This window comes from Oryx dammah, unplaced genomic scaffold (genome assembly GCF_014754425.2).
Source record: "Oryx dammah isolate SB20612 unplaced genomic scaffold, SCBI_Odam_1.1 HiC_scaffold_3, whole genome shotgun sequence".
NCBI lineage: Eukaryota > Metazoa > Chordata > Mammalia > Artiodactyla > Bovidae > Oryx > Oryx dammah.
This window is the reverse complement of record NW_024070187.1, coordinates 115,637,148-115,651,628: the sequence shown is the minus strand read 5'-3', so window position 1 is coordinate 115,651,628 and position 14,481 is coordinate 115,637,148. Positions and strand designations below refer to the sequence as shown.

At 63.9% G+C, this 14,481-nt stretch overlaps 1 protein-coding gene across 1 annotated transcript in view; it reads left to right on the top strand.

Moving 5' to 3' along the window:
• The first annotated feature begins 411 nt into the window (after nt 1–411).
• The window catches only part of UVSSA (UV stimulated scaffold protein A), a 21,074-nt gene continuing 7,004 nt past the window's right edge, over nt 412–14,481 (top strand). Inside the window, 8 exon segments of the mRNA XM_040237705.1 lie at nt 412–457; nt 1,226–1,325; nt 2,326–2,656; nt 3,282–3,402; nt 4,226–4,522; nt 5,243–5,355; nt 5,605–5,733; nt 12,002–12,107. Coding sequence (XP_040093639.1) covers nt 1,228–1,325; nt 2,326–2,656; nt 3,282–3,402; nt 4,226–4,522; nt 5,243–5,355; nt 5,605–5,733; nt 12,002–12,107 — 1,195 coding nt within the window. The 5' untranslated portion in view covers nt 412–457; nt 1,226–1,227.

Genomic DNA, 14,481 nt, shown 5'->3' with positions numbered 1-14,481 from the left:
GCCGAAGAGCCGAGCGCGCACCCCCAGTCGGGCCCGGCCCAGCCCACGAGCACACGGTCCCTTTAAGGCCTTGCCGCGCCCGCCCGCCTCCTTTTTTCTCGCGCGTCGTCAGACCCGTCCCCCTCCCCCGCCGTTCACGCGCCTTCGGCCGGGAGCGCGCCTGCGTCACCAAGCAGGTCTCGGCTCTGACCCCGCGTCCACGCCTCGGGGCTCCAGGCGGGCCACTGCTCGCCGCGCTGGGGGTCACGTGACAGGAGGAGGGCGGGGCCTGCGCCGGAAGGGGCGGGCTAAGCAGAGAGCGGCCGCCAAGCGGGTTAGACCCGGGCTTTCGGCCGCTCCGACCTTCCCCCCGCGCCGCCGGGCTGGGGCGGGCCAATGACTGTCGCGACCTGGGGCACGTGACGGGGGGCGGGCCCTTCGCCGGAAGGGTGGGCTGCGGCGAGCGGCAGGGAGCGCGGTAGGTGGGGCTGCGGGGCGGCCTGACGGGCCGGGGTCGGAGCGCAGCCTGGTCTCGGGGGCGCCTCCTTCGTCCCCCGCCCCGTGATGCCCCCGCCGCGCCCTGCCCTGGACGCCGCCCTCTTCGGTCCGGCCGCGCCCCGGACTTTAGCACCGGGGCTCGTCGGCCCTGACTGGCCCGAGGGCGGCGGGGCGCTGGGGCGCAGCGGCGGCGGCGGCAGGCGGTACTGCTGGTGGGAGGCGCGGCGGAGCGCCGGCCCTCCCCCTGCGGCGCGGGCGCCCCGGCCTCCTCCGTACCCGCCTCAGGCGGCTGCCCGCGAGCAGGTCGGGTTGCAGCAACTCGCCCTGCGGGTCTAGAGGCCACGCTGTGGCTTTCGGAGGGATGGTCGAGCTGGCGAGGGAAGAGGTGCGCCTGCCGTCCTGCGGGAAAGCTAGCTTGAGTGTAATTCAGCCGTTCTGGTGCTTGCCTTCCCGCCGAGCGTGACTGCGTGCTCCGTGGCTCTCGGATTGTAGACCTCCACAGCACCGGTCTGTCGTTGTCCTTTTCCTAATTACCATCAAACATGTCTTGTTGACCCGGCCCGGAATCTCACCTTGAATTGTTTCAGCATCAGGGGGTCATGTCAACAGAGGCCAGGTCGCAAGGACCCCTCAGCGTTGTGTCGACACCCTGTGCCTGACACACAGTGGAACCCAGCGACATCTAATAAAACCCAGAGCTGTGAAATACTAGGTGGTCGTTTAGCGTCTATGCGTTTCCTGTTTCTAGATATGGATCAGAAACTTTCAGAGTTGGTCGAAGAGCTCACAACTTCAGGAGAGCCCCAACTGAACCCCGAGAAAATGAAGCAGCTGAAGAAAATTTGCAAGTATGTCTTAAGGCTCTGTCTCAGCAAGTCTGTGCCAGCCCTAGGAGAATGTGGGGCTACCCTGGGGTCAGCTTCCCTGCTGGGGAAGAACCAGCAAAGGAGCAGGCCCCGGGACATCTCCCCAGGGTCCTGCAGTGCTCGGTCCTGTTCTGGGGCAGCAGTTCGAGGCAGGGGTGTGCAGCCTTAGGGAGAACAGGTCTGTTCAGTTCTCTGTGTGGGTGCCTAACCTTGAGCGCACCTGTATGATTGAAGGGTTACTCAGTGTTGGAACACGTGTGGGAGGAAGGTTAGAGGTCACACGGGTGGACTCGTGCTGGGCGGTAGGTCCTGTCTGTCTTTGGACACCGCTCTTACCCAAGAGCCTCTCAGGCACCAGCAGCAGAAGCAAGGAACTCTGCTGGTGATCCTTGCCATATGTTCACAGAACAGAACTTACGTGATCGTTTCAGTGACAAGAATTTACACTTTGGTTAAAAATGGTGACTCAGGTCAGGTTTTGTTGCATTCCCCGACAACCCCTAAAGAGCAGGGCATGCGGGGTGGGGAGGGTGAGGGTAGCTGGGAAGAGGAACGAAAGAGGGGTTGCGGTGTGCACGCCTCCCGGGGTGGCTCCCAGAAGGCCACAGAGCTTTCCGGGAGGCTGGGGGTGGTCTCCCCTTGGGGTGGGGTCTCTGCACCGCTGCTAGCTGGGTGGGCCAAGAGCCCCTCAGGCGCCCAGGCACTCATCTGTGGATGGGCGGTCAGCCCCCGAATGAATGACAGCGCCTGGCTGAGTCCTGTGAAACCGTGCGCCCTGACTCTGAGCTTCACAGCGTTTTCTTGTGTCAGGGAATGTTTTTTTCTGTTTGTCTTCATGAAAGTAGTTAAAAGCTCGCCTTGTGAGCTATCCAGCAATAGGTAGGGGCCAGGGTTGGCACGTGGGCAGTGCTCATCTGCCCTGGGGGAAGGGGCAATGGCTCTGGAAGTGCCCACGTCCCTGCCACTGTGGCTGTGTCTCCAGGTCTTCAGAAGAGCAGCTTGGCCACGCCTACCACCTGCTGATGGCCCAGCTGAGCCAGGAGCACGCAGAGATCCGCCTGTCCGCCTTCCAGGTCCTGGTCCAGCTCTTCGCCAGGTCTCACCAGTTCAGGACACTGGTCATTTCCAACTTCCAGGAGTTCCTGGAGCTCACGCTGGGTACTGACCATGAGCGGCCCCTGCCACCCCCCAGGGAGGTGGCACAGAGGCTGAGGCAAGCGGCTGCCCGGGCCGTCCGTGGCTGGAATGAGAAGTACGGTGCAGCCTATAAGAAGCTGGCCTTGGGCTTCCACTTCCTAAAGCACAGCAAACAGGTGGGCAAGCCCTGCACCGCACCACCGGCCCATGCGGTCTGGGCAGGGGGTGGTCTGGAGCCGGAGGAGCAGCTGTGAGGGAAGAGCCTCAGCTCGTCCCCGTGTGTAGGTGGGGCTGAGCCTTTGGGCCTGGTTTCCACAAGGTGAAAAGGAGCGTGAGAGTCATCTGCTCAGACGCAGCCCTTTTCTCTGCCGGGCTCTGCACTTGGGCCCAGCCAGTCTGGGTGGACGACACCTGCTAGGACCGGTTACTGCCCCTTCCTCCCCTCCCACTCCAGGCCTGTGGCTGCTGCCCTTCCAGCTGCTCCCCTGGGGTCCCCTCGAGCGTTCTCAGGCCTCTGGGTCTGGCCAGCAGCCTCCCCACTGCAGCGTGTATGTGACTAGAAGCCTTTTTACCTGACTTTACTAGGAGACGCCAATGGCTGTGTTCATTCTGGGGGCTTAGTGTCCGTGGAGTGTGCTGCCTTGCCTGTTAAAGCCGCGCGCCTGGGCCTGAGGCCATAGCGCTCCGGCCTGTAGCTCCTGAGCAGAGCTGTGCTGCTGCGCCTGGTGTTAGGCCTGGTTGCAACTCACGTTTTCGTTAGATTTTTTGTAGCTGGGCCTGACCTTTACCTAAACTTCTCAGGTAGACTTCCAAGACGTGGACGCTCGCACTCTGGCAGAAAGAAAGCGAGCAGAAGAGAGACAGAAGCACTTGGACAGAATCTACAAGGAGAGGTCCGAGTGGGCAGCGCGGGAGATGGAAGGTGAGCTGTGGGGAGTGGGGCGCCACCCTGACCCAGCCTGCTGCTCCTTCCCAGGCAGAGCTCAGGTCCTTGCCCAGCACTGCGCCCCTGTTGCAGGGCCTGCTCTGGGAGTTTGGTGGGGGCGGGGGGTGAGGAGGAGGCTGGAGGTCATCCGGTCCCGTAGCCGCAGGAAGACCTAGATCCCTGGGCACCTGGCACCCTGCAAGGGACTGCCAGGGCCATGGGCCTAGCGGTCGCGCTGGAGGAGGCGCCGGCTGAGGCTCGCTGGGGGTTTTGGGGCAGGTTGGGTAGACAGGGTGGACAGAGCTGGTTCAAGTTGAGGGTGGGGGAGGGCCCCTGGAGGGCGCCCACCCTCTCCTGCGGCCCCGGTGGCCACGCTGCAGACGCGCGTCCCATGGTGGCCTGAGCGTCGCCGTCCATCTGAGCCTGACACCCCTCAACTGCAGTCTTGCCAGTCTGCTCCCCAAATCCCTGTGCCAGCCCTCCCTGTGGGGGGCACCCAGGGTGGGAGCAGCTTGAAGGGCAGCGGGTCGAAGGCCCTTCCAGAAGCCTGGCCTCAGGAAGGCCACGGAGCCGAGAGACTCCGCGGGCAGCCACAGCCAGAGTGGGATGGTGGGGCGGAGCTGAGCTCGGCAGCAAGCGGCTGGAGTGCCGTCCAGGCAGGCTCTCGCCGGGCACAGCTGAGGGAGTCGCCCCGAATGTCCCAGAGTGGTCTCCGGAGCAGGGCACCCGCTGGCCTGTGGGGGAGGGGGCGGGGCGCGCTGTGTCCCCTCCTGGATGCCACTCCCGCTGGGGTCCAGCGAGCCGCGTCCCATTCTCCCAGAGATGTCCGCGGAGATCTGGGGCTGCCTCACCGAGCTGGAGAGCTGCTTCCGACTGCTGCTGCCCTTCGACCTCGACCTGGCCCCCGGGGCCGCCGGGTGCCCCGTGCCCGAGAAGGGTGACGGGAACGAGGAACAGCCCTGCTGCAGCAAGAGCCTGCCTGCCCGCTCAGGCTGCCCGGGAGCCGTGGGCGCAGGGGGGCCACCCTCAGAGGACGAGGACAGCGACCCAGATGGGTTCGTGCGGCACCACGGGCTGGGCTCCCGGCAGTACACGCTGGACGTGGAGCTGTCCTCAGGTAGGGGTGCCCCCATGCCAGGCCGCCTCGGCCACAGGCCTTGGGACACTTCCGGTGCTCCGGCCTCTGGGCTGTGAGGTGAGCGTGGGAAGGCACTCCGGCGTGTAGGGCACAGGGTGCCAGCCCTCTCTGACGTGCAGGGCGCTCCACGGGCCAGAGGGCGGCTGGGAGGAGGAATCGAGAGAAACTTTTTTTGCCATGTTTGTGACGACATGGGCCATGCCTACGCTGGCGCCGTGGGGCTCCTGCATTCCAGCTTCCGTGGGTGAGGGGCACTGACTGTCTGTCCCACCCCACCTGGCTCGGGCTCCTCGGGTGGGGTGAGGCTGAGGCTGGAGGCCACCCAGCCTCTGCAGCCACAGCAAGACCTTCCACCCTGCCAGGAAGCACCAAGGCCTCAACGCAGGGGTCACGCTGGAGGGGGTGCTGGCTGAGGCTTGCTGGGGTGGCAGAGCTCACAGGGAGGACCCTGGGCTGAGGGGCTGGTGGGGCCTCCATCCTGAGGGCAGTGTGGGCGTCGGGGGGGGATCCCCTGACTTCATGGCCTGGAGAGGGCCATTGGGATTAGGCTAAACCTGCTGTGGAAGCCATGAGACAGAGTCTCCTCGGCCGGCAGGTTTGGGTGCCAGATGACGAGTGGCTGGCGGGTGGTCCAGTCGGATACCCTGTGACCTGCCTGGGTGGCGGTCCTTCCGTTGACTGTCCATGCATTTGCTGCAGACAGCCTGAGGGTGCGTGAGAGCGAGGACAACTCGGCCGTCATCCGTGCGGCCCGGGATGCGCTCAGGCTCATCCAGAACAAGCTCCTGCCGGCTGCGTGCTCCTGGGTCCAGGTGTGTTCCTGGATGCGGGCCGGCCCCTGGATCAGGGCGTGCGCCCGGCTCTGGGCAGGCTCCGGGGTCTGGGCGGGCTCCGGGGTCAGGGTGTGCTCCGGGTCTGGGTGTGCTCCCGGGTCAGGGTGTGCTCCGGGGTCAGGGCAGGCCCCTGGGTCCAGATGGGCCGCATGGGCTGACAGCAGGTGCAGGGCTGGCCCTAGGGGAGAGCGAGTGCCTGGCCTAGGAGGTGCTGTCCTGTCCTCGCAGCTGTTCACCCGCGCGGGGGCACACGGTGGGCACTTGGAGGGTGCTCTCCACCTGAAGGCCGAGCTGGAAGCCGCCTTGAAGAGGTCCCGGGAGCTGGACATCGTGCCCGAGGAGGGCCGCAGCGGGGAGGTGAGTGCCCCCAGCTGGCTGTGAGGATAGCCAGGGGCCATCCCCCGATCTGAGCTCAGCCCCACGGGTCTTGGTGTCTCCTCGCCGGGAGCAGACTCATCTGAGTGCCAGAGACCGTGGCCAGGCCCTGCCCGCAGGCGGCGGGGGCCACGGAGGCGGACGGGGGCGCTGGGTTGAGGGGAGCCACAGCTGCAGGGGTGGGTGGGTGTGGGTGTGTGTGTGTGTGCGCGTGTGTGTGTGTGTTGGGGAGGGGAGCCGCAGATGACTGCGTTAGTGATTAGAAGTGAGCTCTGCCACCTTGAGACGCGGTGGGTGTGGGGTGACGGGCCCTGCCCCCTCCCGTTTTTTGAGGGGGCCCAGGGTGGGCAGGCGCCGTTCTTTGCTGAGGACGAGGTCAGGTTTAGGCCCCCGGACTTAGAATGGAGAGCAGCCAGCGCCCTGAGCCTGCCGCACCCTCGTCCTTGCCCGTGGGCCGAGGCGCGGCTCGCGAGGGCCTGCCTCTGAGCTCAGGCCGCCCTCCGCCTTCCGCCCCGCGCTGCGCGGCCCTCGGGGGCCGGCAGGGGGCGCTCTCGCCCTTCTCCTGCGGCGGGTGGGCGCGCGGACCCGGTCACGGGCTGCTCTGGAGGCCGCCTCTCTACAGGGCTTTGCTGAGTACACAGCTCAGTGAGAAGTCAGTCAGTTCTGGGGGTTGTGACCTCGATGCTTGTTTCACAGTGAGAGAGGGTGCTTTCTGGGCACAGGAGAGCAGTTGGTCCTGGGTGCGCGTCCCTGTCTCTGAGCCTCAGCAGAGCCGGGGTGCGGTGTCGGGGCGGAGGGGTCAGGCCCGAGAGCAGCATGTGCTGTGGGGGTTGGGGGTCAGCCAGCCCCGTGCGCCCCTTCCTGGCCGGTTCAGCCCAGCCCATCTTACGCAAAGGCCATCTCTAAGTTGCTGTGCTGGGGGGGTGCTGGGCAACCCGCCCCGGTAGCTCCTAGGTTTGCTGGGCTGGAGGCAGCCAGGGCTTTGGGGAGATCCATGAGGGGGGGCCGGCAGCACGCCTGCTCCTTGCAGCCCCGGACCAGCCTGCCTTGCAGGGCTCCAGGCCCAGGACCAGCAGCAGAGCCTTCCGGGTGTCCTGCCGCGGTTCCCTTGAGGGCCACTCAGAGAGGCCAGCTGCGGGGAGTCAGCCCTGAGTGGCCCCTGGGCCTGACCCAGCTTGAGCGTCAGCAGGTCACTGGCCGCAGCCGGGCAGCCCCAAGGCCTGGGAGGCACGTGGTCAGGTCAGAGGGGCCCCTCTGCAGAAAGGAGGCTGAGGATGCAAGGGGTGTTCGGGGGGGGGGGGTGTCCAGTCGGGCCAGGGTACGTGGGGTCCGCGTGGTGGCTTCAGCAGGAGGAAGCGGGGCTGCCCTGTCTTCTCCTCTAAGCGCCGACTTAGAGGCTTGAAGCCCTTGAGCATGTGCTCCGGGCCACGGACCTGCGGATGGAGTGACTGGGCGTGCAGCTGAGAGGCAGCGCCTGCTCGGGCAGCCCGCCTCCCAGAACAGCCCCGCTGCGGTGTCTGCGTGTGTGCGCGGCTCTGCGCGACCACAGTGACGACACACAGACTGGCGTCTTCGCCTGGTCGTCTTCTCTTGAGACGGCTGCAGCTTCAGTCTCTGCCTGGTGTCTCCGCTAGCAGGCTGAGCTGGGAGCGTGGAGTTCAGTGCTCGGGACTCTAACACCACGGGGGACGGGCGGGCTGCTCCCGCTGTGGGGGCGCCGTGTGTGCGGCACCCCTGCCCCACCGCCTGGCGGGCTCTCTGGCCAGGCGCCCCACTTTAGCCTGTGTTGCCGTGTTCTTTTTCTTTTGATGTAGGTGTTCTGTCTTTAAAGAGGATTTAAGCCGGCTTAAGTACGTGTAACCTTTTGTTTCACGTAGTTTTTTTGTTTACGGTGTGTCTGTCCCAGCTCCGTGTGGGAGCGGGCAGAGATCGGTCTTGGCTAGGCCGATGTGGAGCATCGCCTGGTAAACTCAGTTTCCAGCCCTGTTGCTGGAGGACAGGCCTAATAATCCGTGGCTGCTACATCTGTTATGCTGATAAAACCCTTGGGAAACTTTTAAATTGCCTGTTGTTTAATTACGTAGCTGTGATCACCATGTACTTTGTATTGTATGATTCATAAAATATTAATTCCACCCCCCTCCCGCCCCAGTAAGACAGAAAGTAATGATTCTCTGCATCAGTCTGTGCAGACTCTGCAGAGCAGGTGTTTTCTCAGCCCCGGGCTCCTCGCTGCAGCCGCTGGAGCGCCCCCACAGTGCTCCCCTTCTCCCGTTGCCGGTCTGCCGGCAGCCTCGGGTTTAACCCCCACACGCTCCCACTTGTTGCAAGGGCACAGATCCCGCGTGACTCCGGGTGATGTTTTTCTCCTGTCAGTGGCCGGCTGTGCTGGGCTGGATGCCGCTCAGTGCCGGCTTCCTGAGCAGAGAGCCTCGGGGTGAAGTGCTGACCGGGCCGCGCGGCCCCAGGGAGGCAGGGGGCTGAATCAGCTGCCGTGAGGGGCTTGTGCCTGGCCGGGCCAGTGAACCTTCCTGGGGACTGCTCTCTCCATCACTCTCGCGCCAAAGGCTGCTGTGCAGGGGCGGCAGCTGGGGCCGGGGCTGCCCGTGCTCTCGCAAGGACTGGGAGCATGTCGGCTGCTATGGGGGCCGTCCCCCCGTCCCCGCAGGCCCTGGGCCATCCCTGCCCTACAGCCCAGTTCCCCAGCACCCTCCAGGGTGGCTGCTCTCTCCTGAATACTTTCACAGGTGGTTTCCTTAATTCCAGAGTCAGCCCTGTGAGGTCGATTCCACCCTTAGCCCTGTTCTACAGATGGGAAGGCTGAGTTTGGGGGAGTTGCATGGATCTTCTTGTTAAGGCCAGGTGCATGGTGAGCACGCGATCTCGCCCAGAGGCCGGGCTGGGTGAGGCCAGCCAGCCCGCATCAGGCCCCAGGCGGGGTCCCAGGAGCACGTGCTGGGACCCCCGTCTGGATGCAGGACAGACTCAGGAAACTGTTTCCTCTGCCTGGAAACGGTGGCCGGGCACCTGGTGGGCCTGACGGGGCGGTGGCAGCCTCGCACATCCCGGCTGGCTGGCCTCAGTGCTGGAGCGGCGGGAGCTGGTGAGAGAGGGGCTGGCGGCTCCAGGCCCCTCCACGCAGGAGGGTGGCAGCGCCCCACGCCCACTCGAGGCTGTGATGGTCACCACCCGCCCGCAGCAGGCCCACACCTGCCAAGGTGCGTCCAGGCAGCGGAGATGCACATGAGATATTGGCCTGGCTGGGCAATTTGCACGCGGTCCAGGGAGGGCATTAGCATATAAATAGCAGCTGTGATGACGACCCTCACAGCTGAGCACGGTTAATTTTTGGTTTATAAGATAGAATGGGGCTTTAAGTGCGTTGCCATCAAGCTGAGGAGACAGATGCAGCTTGGCGCTCACTTGTCTGACGGGGCCTTACATCATTTTTTTTTTAAAGGGAAACATACACGCATAAAACTGAACAAAAGTGATTTCTTGGGTGAAAAGTAATGGCAGTGGCGCCCCAAGTTAATTAGGTCGCACGGAATGTGTTTAATGGTCCAGCTCTGTCGTGGGCAGGCCTTGGGCGGGCAGGTCTGGGAGGTGGCCCTTCCCATCCTTCTCGAGTAATTAGCAGCCCGCTGCCCTACTTCTGTAATCGGATTATGTTGTATATTTTAGCACTTTCATTGCTTGTTTAATTATGATCTCAGAGCCTCATTTTTCTAAATCCTTTTAACTGGGTGAGAATCAATTTGTGTGGAAAGAGAGGAAGGCCTGGGGCATCCTCTGCCTCCCTGGGGCCCTGAGGGTTCCGTCCTGGGGCCTGAGCGTCAGCCGCAGGGCCTGGCCTACCTGCCTGGCCCAGGACTGGACCTGGCACGGGGGGTGCACCTCTGGGCCCCTGGGCGAGGGCAGGCTGCTTTCTCGAGCGTGTCTGATGGTCTCTCTTCACAACGGGGAAGCTCGACTCCCAGCAAACTGCTCTTGAGGCCTGTCAGCGAGTCTGACCCTGCTGTGCAAGGCCTCCTGCCTGACCTAATGCCCGCAGGCCGTGACGTCCCCCAGGACCCTCAAGGGTCTCCGTGCCCCTGCTCTGCCCCCAGCCACCTCCCACCCATGCCCAGTGTCACTTCTGACCTGATCTGTGACCTTTGACCTCGAGGGGAGGTTGCCACTTGTGGCGCCTGGGAGCCCTGGGCTGGCCCCTCAAGTGCGGGCAGATCCTTTCCGTGGGCCTGGGTGTCCCCAGCCAAGTGCTCCTCTGAGGATGGGAGAGGCCCGCCTGGCTTGGGTGATGGGGGTCTCCTTCCGCTGCCCTCCAGGGATGGGGTGCCCCCGGGGCTGGATGTGGGAGGGCCTCAGGGTGCTCAGCACCCCAGAGCCCCGCGCAGCCCGGAGAACTAGACCTTCCTTGTGAGTGGGACCCCTGTTTCCCCGGGGGCCTGGTTCGAGGGTCACCCCAGCCTCCGAGGTGTTTGGGACGCAAGGGTGGCAGGGACACCTGCAGTAGCTCTTGTGGGAGGACGCTGGCACCGCCCTGCAGAGCTGTGCGCCAGGGTCTGGGGCCTGAGGAGGCCGCCCTGCAGGCCCGCGGGCCTCACGCGCGTCTAAGCCCAGGGCTCCCGGGCTTAGTCACAGGGATAAACAGTTTTACCTGGGGGAGAGAGGGTATAATTCCTAATAGTTAACTAAGCATCCAGATGTTTTTTAGGAAATGAAAATTTAATAAAAGTCCCGGGTGGAATTCAAGGGTGTGCACGATAAGCATAGTCTTTTATGAAAATGAGCTCCATATTTAAGGTCTGGCGCGGGTGTCGTGCATTGCAGCACGCACTCAACATCTACCTTTTGGAAAATTAAAACACATAAATTCTGTTTAGTGTTTGATACGCACGGCACTAGCTGGGACCGTAATGCCCGAAAACCTTGGGCTGCTTTCCACCTTTCATAAATTCCTGGGTAGATTCTATACAAAAATAATTTTCAGGTCCGCGGCTCATTGTTATTCAAACGTGATTGATCGTCGTCATTTGCTCGGCTCTGGAGTTAAGTGCCCCTGTCATTTCCAAAGAGTATAATTGGGACGTTTCACAGGTCAGCGGTGGAGACAGGCTTCCCTTTTGATCAGTGTTAGACTGATAACAAAAATTACAGTTTCCAATGATTAATGTCTCCGTGCCTCCCAGACGCGGGCCGCGGCCTGCGCCCAAGCTGAGAGCATTTGCATCTGATTAGGCCTCCCAGCCGCTCCTCAGCCTCTGGGTCCTGGGTGCCTGTGGCCTGGCTGGCCGCCTGCCCTGGGGTCGATGGGCCGGCCCCCCGTCTGTCTGCCCCGGGCAGCCGTGTGCCCCAGGGCCTGGAGGGGAGGGAGGGTGAGAGTCCAGTGGGCCTCAGCCCGGCCGCGGTCTCTGAACGTTTCCTGCAGTCTGGCCTGGGGCTGCGGCCCCTCAGACTCTGGGGTGTTTCCGGGCGGCACTGGCCGTGCAGCCCAGCTCCCAGGCACATCCGAGCGGCGCCCTCTCGGGAAGAACGGGCCCCACGCCCCGTAGTAGGGGTGCGGGGGTTGAGACTGTGAAGGGAGGGGCTCTCCCTGAGAGGTGCAGGCTGCTGAGTCCTGGTTCAGGGTGCGTGTGGCCCCAGCGCGTGGTGGGAGTGCAAGGCCGCCTCCAAGCTGTTTTCCGGAGGAGCCCCCACCCCCTGCAGTGAGCCGCCCCCCGCCCCCGACCCCCAGGGTCCCTGCCACTCCGGCCCGGCTGGGTGCCGCCAGGGAGGGTGCTGGGGGGGAGTGGATGTTGGGGCACTGGACTCGGGGTGGGGGATGGGGGGTGGGGGGATCCAGGCTCGGAGAGCAGCAGGGAGGTCCGCCCCGTCCAGGGGAGGCTTTCTCTCCAGTGGCCTTGCAGCAAGCCGCTCTGGAGGATGGACTGTTCTGGAAGTGCCGTGGTTGCAGCCGCAGCGCTGGACGCCTGGGGGCGGTGCTTCTGGTCTGGCCGGAGCTGGGTGGAGGGCCAGGACCGCGGGCCCGTGGGGCTCCCTGGGGCTCCCTGGGCTGCAGCGTGCCCGTCCGTGGGTCTCAACGGGCCAGCCGGCGGAGGCACGCGTGGGCTGCTGCGGTTCAGGGAACGAGGCGGACTGTGAATGCGGCCACGTGGGGCACGCTGAGCCCCGTCCTGGAGGCAGTCCACGGAGGCGAGGCTGGGGCTCTGCCTGGGGCTGTCGCTCACAGCTCGGGGTATTTCCCCAGATGGCAGCCCCCGGGGACGAGGATGAAGACGAGGACGACTTTGTGGAGGTCCCGGAGAAGGAGGGCTACGAGGCCTGCGTCCCCGAGCACCTGTGGCCTGAGTGCGGTGAGCAGCGGCGTGGGCCCGGGAGGGGGGCGGCCCTCGGGACGCGGCCCCTGAGGACGGGCCTGGGTCCAGCCTGGGCCCGCAGAGCAGGCCACCGGGGCGCCCGGTCCGTGCTACGTCGTCCTGGGGTCTCTGCTGTCCCACTGGGTGCCCTTGCGGAGCCACTTTCATTGAAAATCGTGATTCTCCTCACGCGGTCAGGCACCTGCCGACGCGGGCCTCCCTGAGTCCTGGTCCCGTCGGTGGGGTCACGGCTCAGCCTCTGGTCGAGCAGCCGCAGGGCCCCTCGGGAAGGCGCTGCCGCCCCCTGCCTTTGCCGGAGTTTCTCTTCCAAACCTCTCCAGCAGCCGCATGTGCACAGGGGCGCCTTGTGTGCAGAGGGAGCGAGCGAGTCCTGCGCCACGTGGGGCTTGTGTGGGGAGTGAGTGAGTTGTCGACTCGAGGTTTGAGTTGGCATCTGAGCTAAAAGTGAGTTTGTCCAGGAGTTAGGTGCTCAGGCAGTTGGGGTGTGGATGTGACCAGGGTGTCCCCCACCCGCTGTTCGAGGCCCCCCGTCCACTGCCTTGAGGCCCTCCCTGGGCGCCCAAGGGTGCAGCCGCTGCCCACCCCAGCCCCTTAGCCCCCGCCGCGCCCTCACGCTGACCTCGCTGGCCACGCCGTCCCAGCACAGGTCTCCTCTGAGCCCTGGGCCGCTCCTGGGGCCCGGCCTTCTGCCATGCCCCTCCAGGTGCCTGGTCTGGGTCCGCCACCTGCAGGCCTCATCCCGCGCCCACGAGGCGGCCCGGGCCGGTGCTGGAGCCCTGAGGGGCCTGGCCCGTCTCCGCGGTCCGCCCTGGCCGCCTCCCTCGAGGGGGAGCTCGGTCTCCAGGCACCAGCGTAGGTGACCACCCCGGGTCCTGCCAGCTCCCGCTCGTCCTCCACAGAGTGCTGCCGCGCTGCTCCCCGGGGGTTCCTGGGCCGGGTGCCTGGGACCCCCTGCGGGAGGGGCCGCTGTGCCCCAGGACGGGCCTCTTGACAGCGAGCGGCAGGAGACCCCTTGCTCCTCAAGGGGTCCAGGGCCGGGTCTGCACCGTGGACCCTGGTGCCTCGGGGGCAGCGCAGGAAGTGCTGGGCGCCAGTTCATGATGCCAGTTGATCGTCGTCACTGGTTTTCAATTAAAGGCGATGACTCTGCAGTAGATTCGTTTAAACCCGTAGCTGGGGAGACGGCGCCCGTTTCTTTCTCATTCCTTTCTCCGAATTTTCACCGAGGGGCTTTTATCTTCTCCTTAATCCTACCATTTCTGTCAGGACATAATCTCTTTCTCAAATTTACATTTTAATTACAAGGCCAGCTGAACTAGGTAAAATCAATAGTGTCAGGCTTGAGCCCAGCTCTGCGCTCAGCCCCCGCCTCCCATTTCCTGCCATCGATCCCACCGCCCCGCCTGCCGCAGCGCAAATAGGTGCTACTTGGTTACTTCAAACAAAAAGGGGTTTAGACGTTTTTTGTGATTTTTCTTAAGAGCCATCGCGGGAGTGAATTTGAGCTGAGGTCCGGGCCTGGGTCTGAAGCCCCGGTCGGCAGGTGGGGCCCGCGGCCGCCGGGCTCCCCGCCGGTGTTCTCCCCAACAGCACCATTCCCAGGGCCGTGGACTCACCTGCTTTTGGGATTTTTACTTGAAAGTATGTCACGGAGATTGATTTTCTACAACAGTGTGAGAATGGTAGTGTTTTTTTAGTGCCCTGACTGTTTACCCTGCTTCAACACACTTACTCATCTTTTTAATGGTTTAAAACAACAAATCAATGAAAAATATATTTCATTCTTGTAACTCTTAGGAACCCTCACATCGATTGTTGGGCAGTGATTGTATCCATCTTCGTAAGTGCCACTGCGGCCACTAATCGGCCTGCCTCCCCACGTGTGCGCGTGGCTGTGTGTCTGCACCAGCTGGGAGTGTGGCATTGCCCAGATCCCGGGTGGAGTGCCTGGAAGGCCTCGTCCCTGGACCTGGGGTTGGCTGGTGGCAGAGCCTGGTCCCAGCCTGCCTGCCGAGTGTGCTCAGAGTTGGGGGCTGCAGGTGACCCACGCGGAGCTGCCGTACTGAGGACTGGCTCTACCCCGGGTCCTCCGCTCTCAGCCACGGGCACTCGAGAAGCAGGGGTTAACCCCACGCTCAGTCTCTGCGCGAGCTTGGAGGGCGTCTGGAGCAGGGAGGGCGGGCGAGTCTCATGAAGGACTTGGAGAAAACGTTTTCAGATTTGTGGGCATCATGAGGCTTCTGCAAAAGCGCCAGACAGCACTGGGTGGGTGTGAGGCTGTGTGCAGACTCCAGGCTCTGTGTGTGCAGACTCCAGGCTCTGTGTGTACAGGGAGGCTGCGTGCAGACTC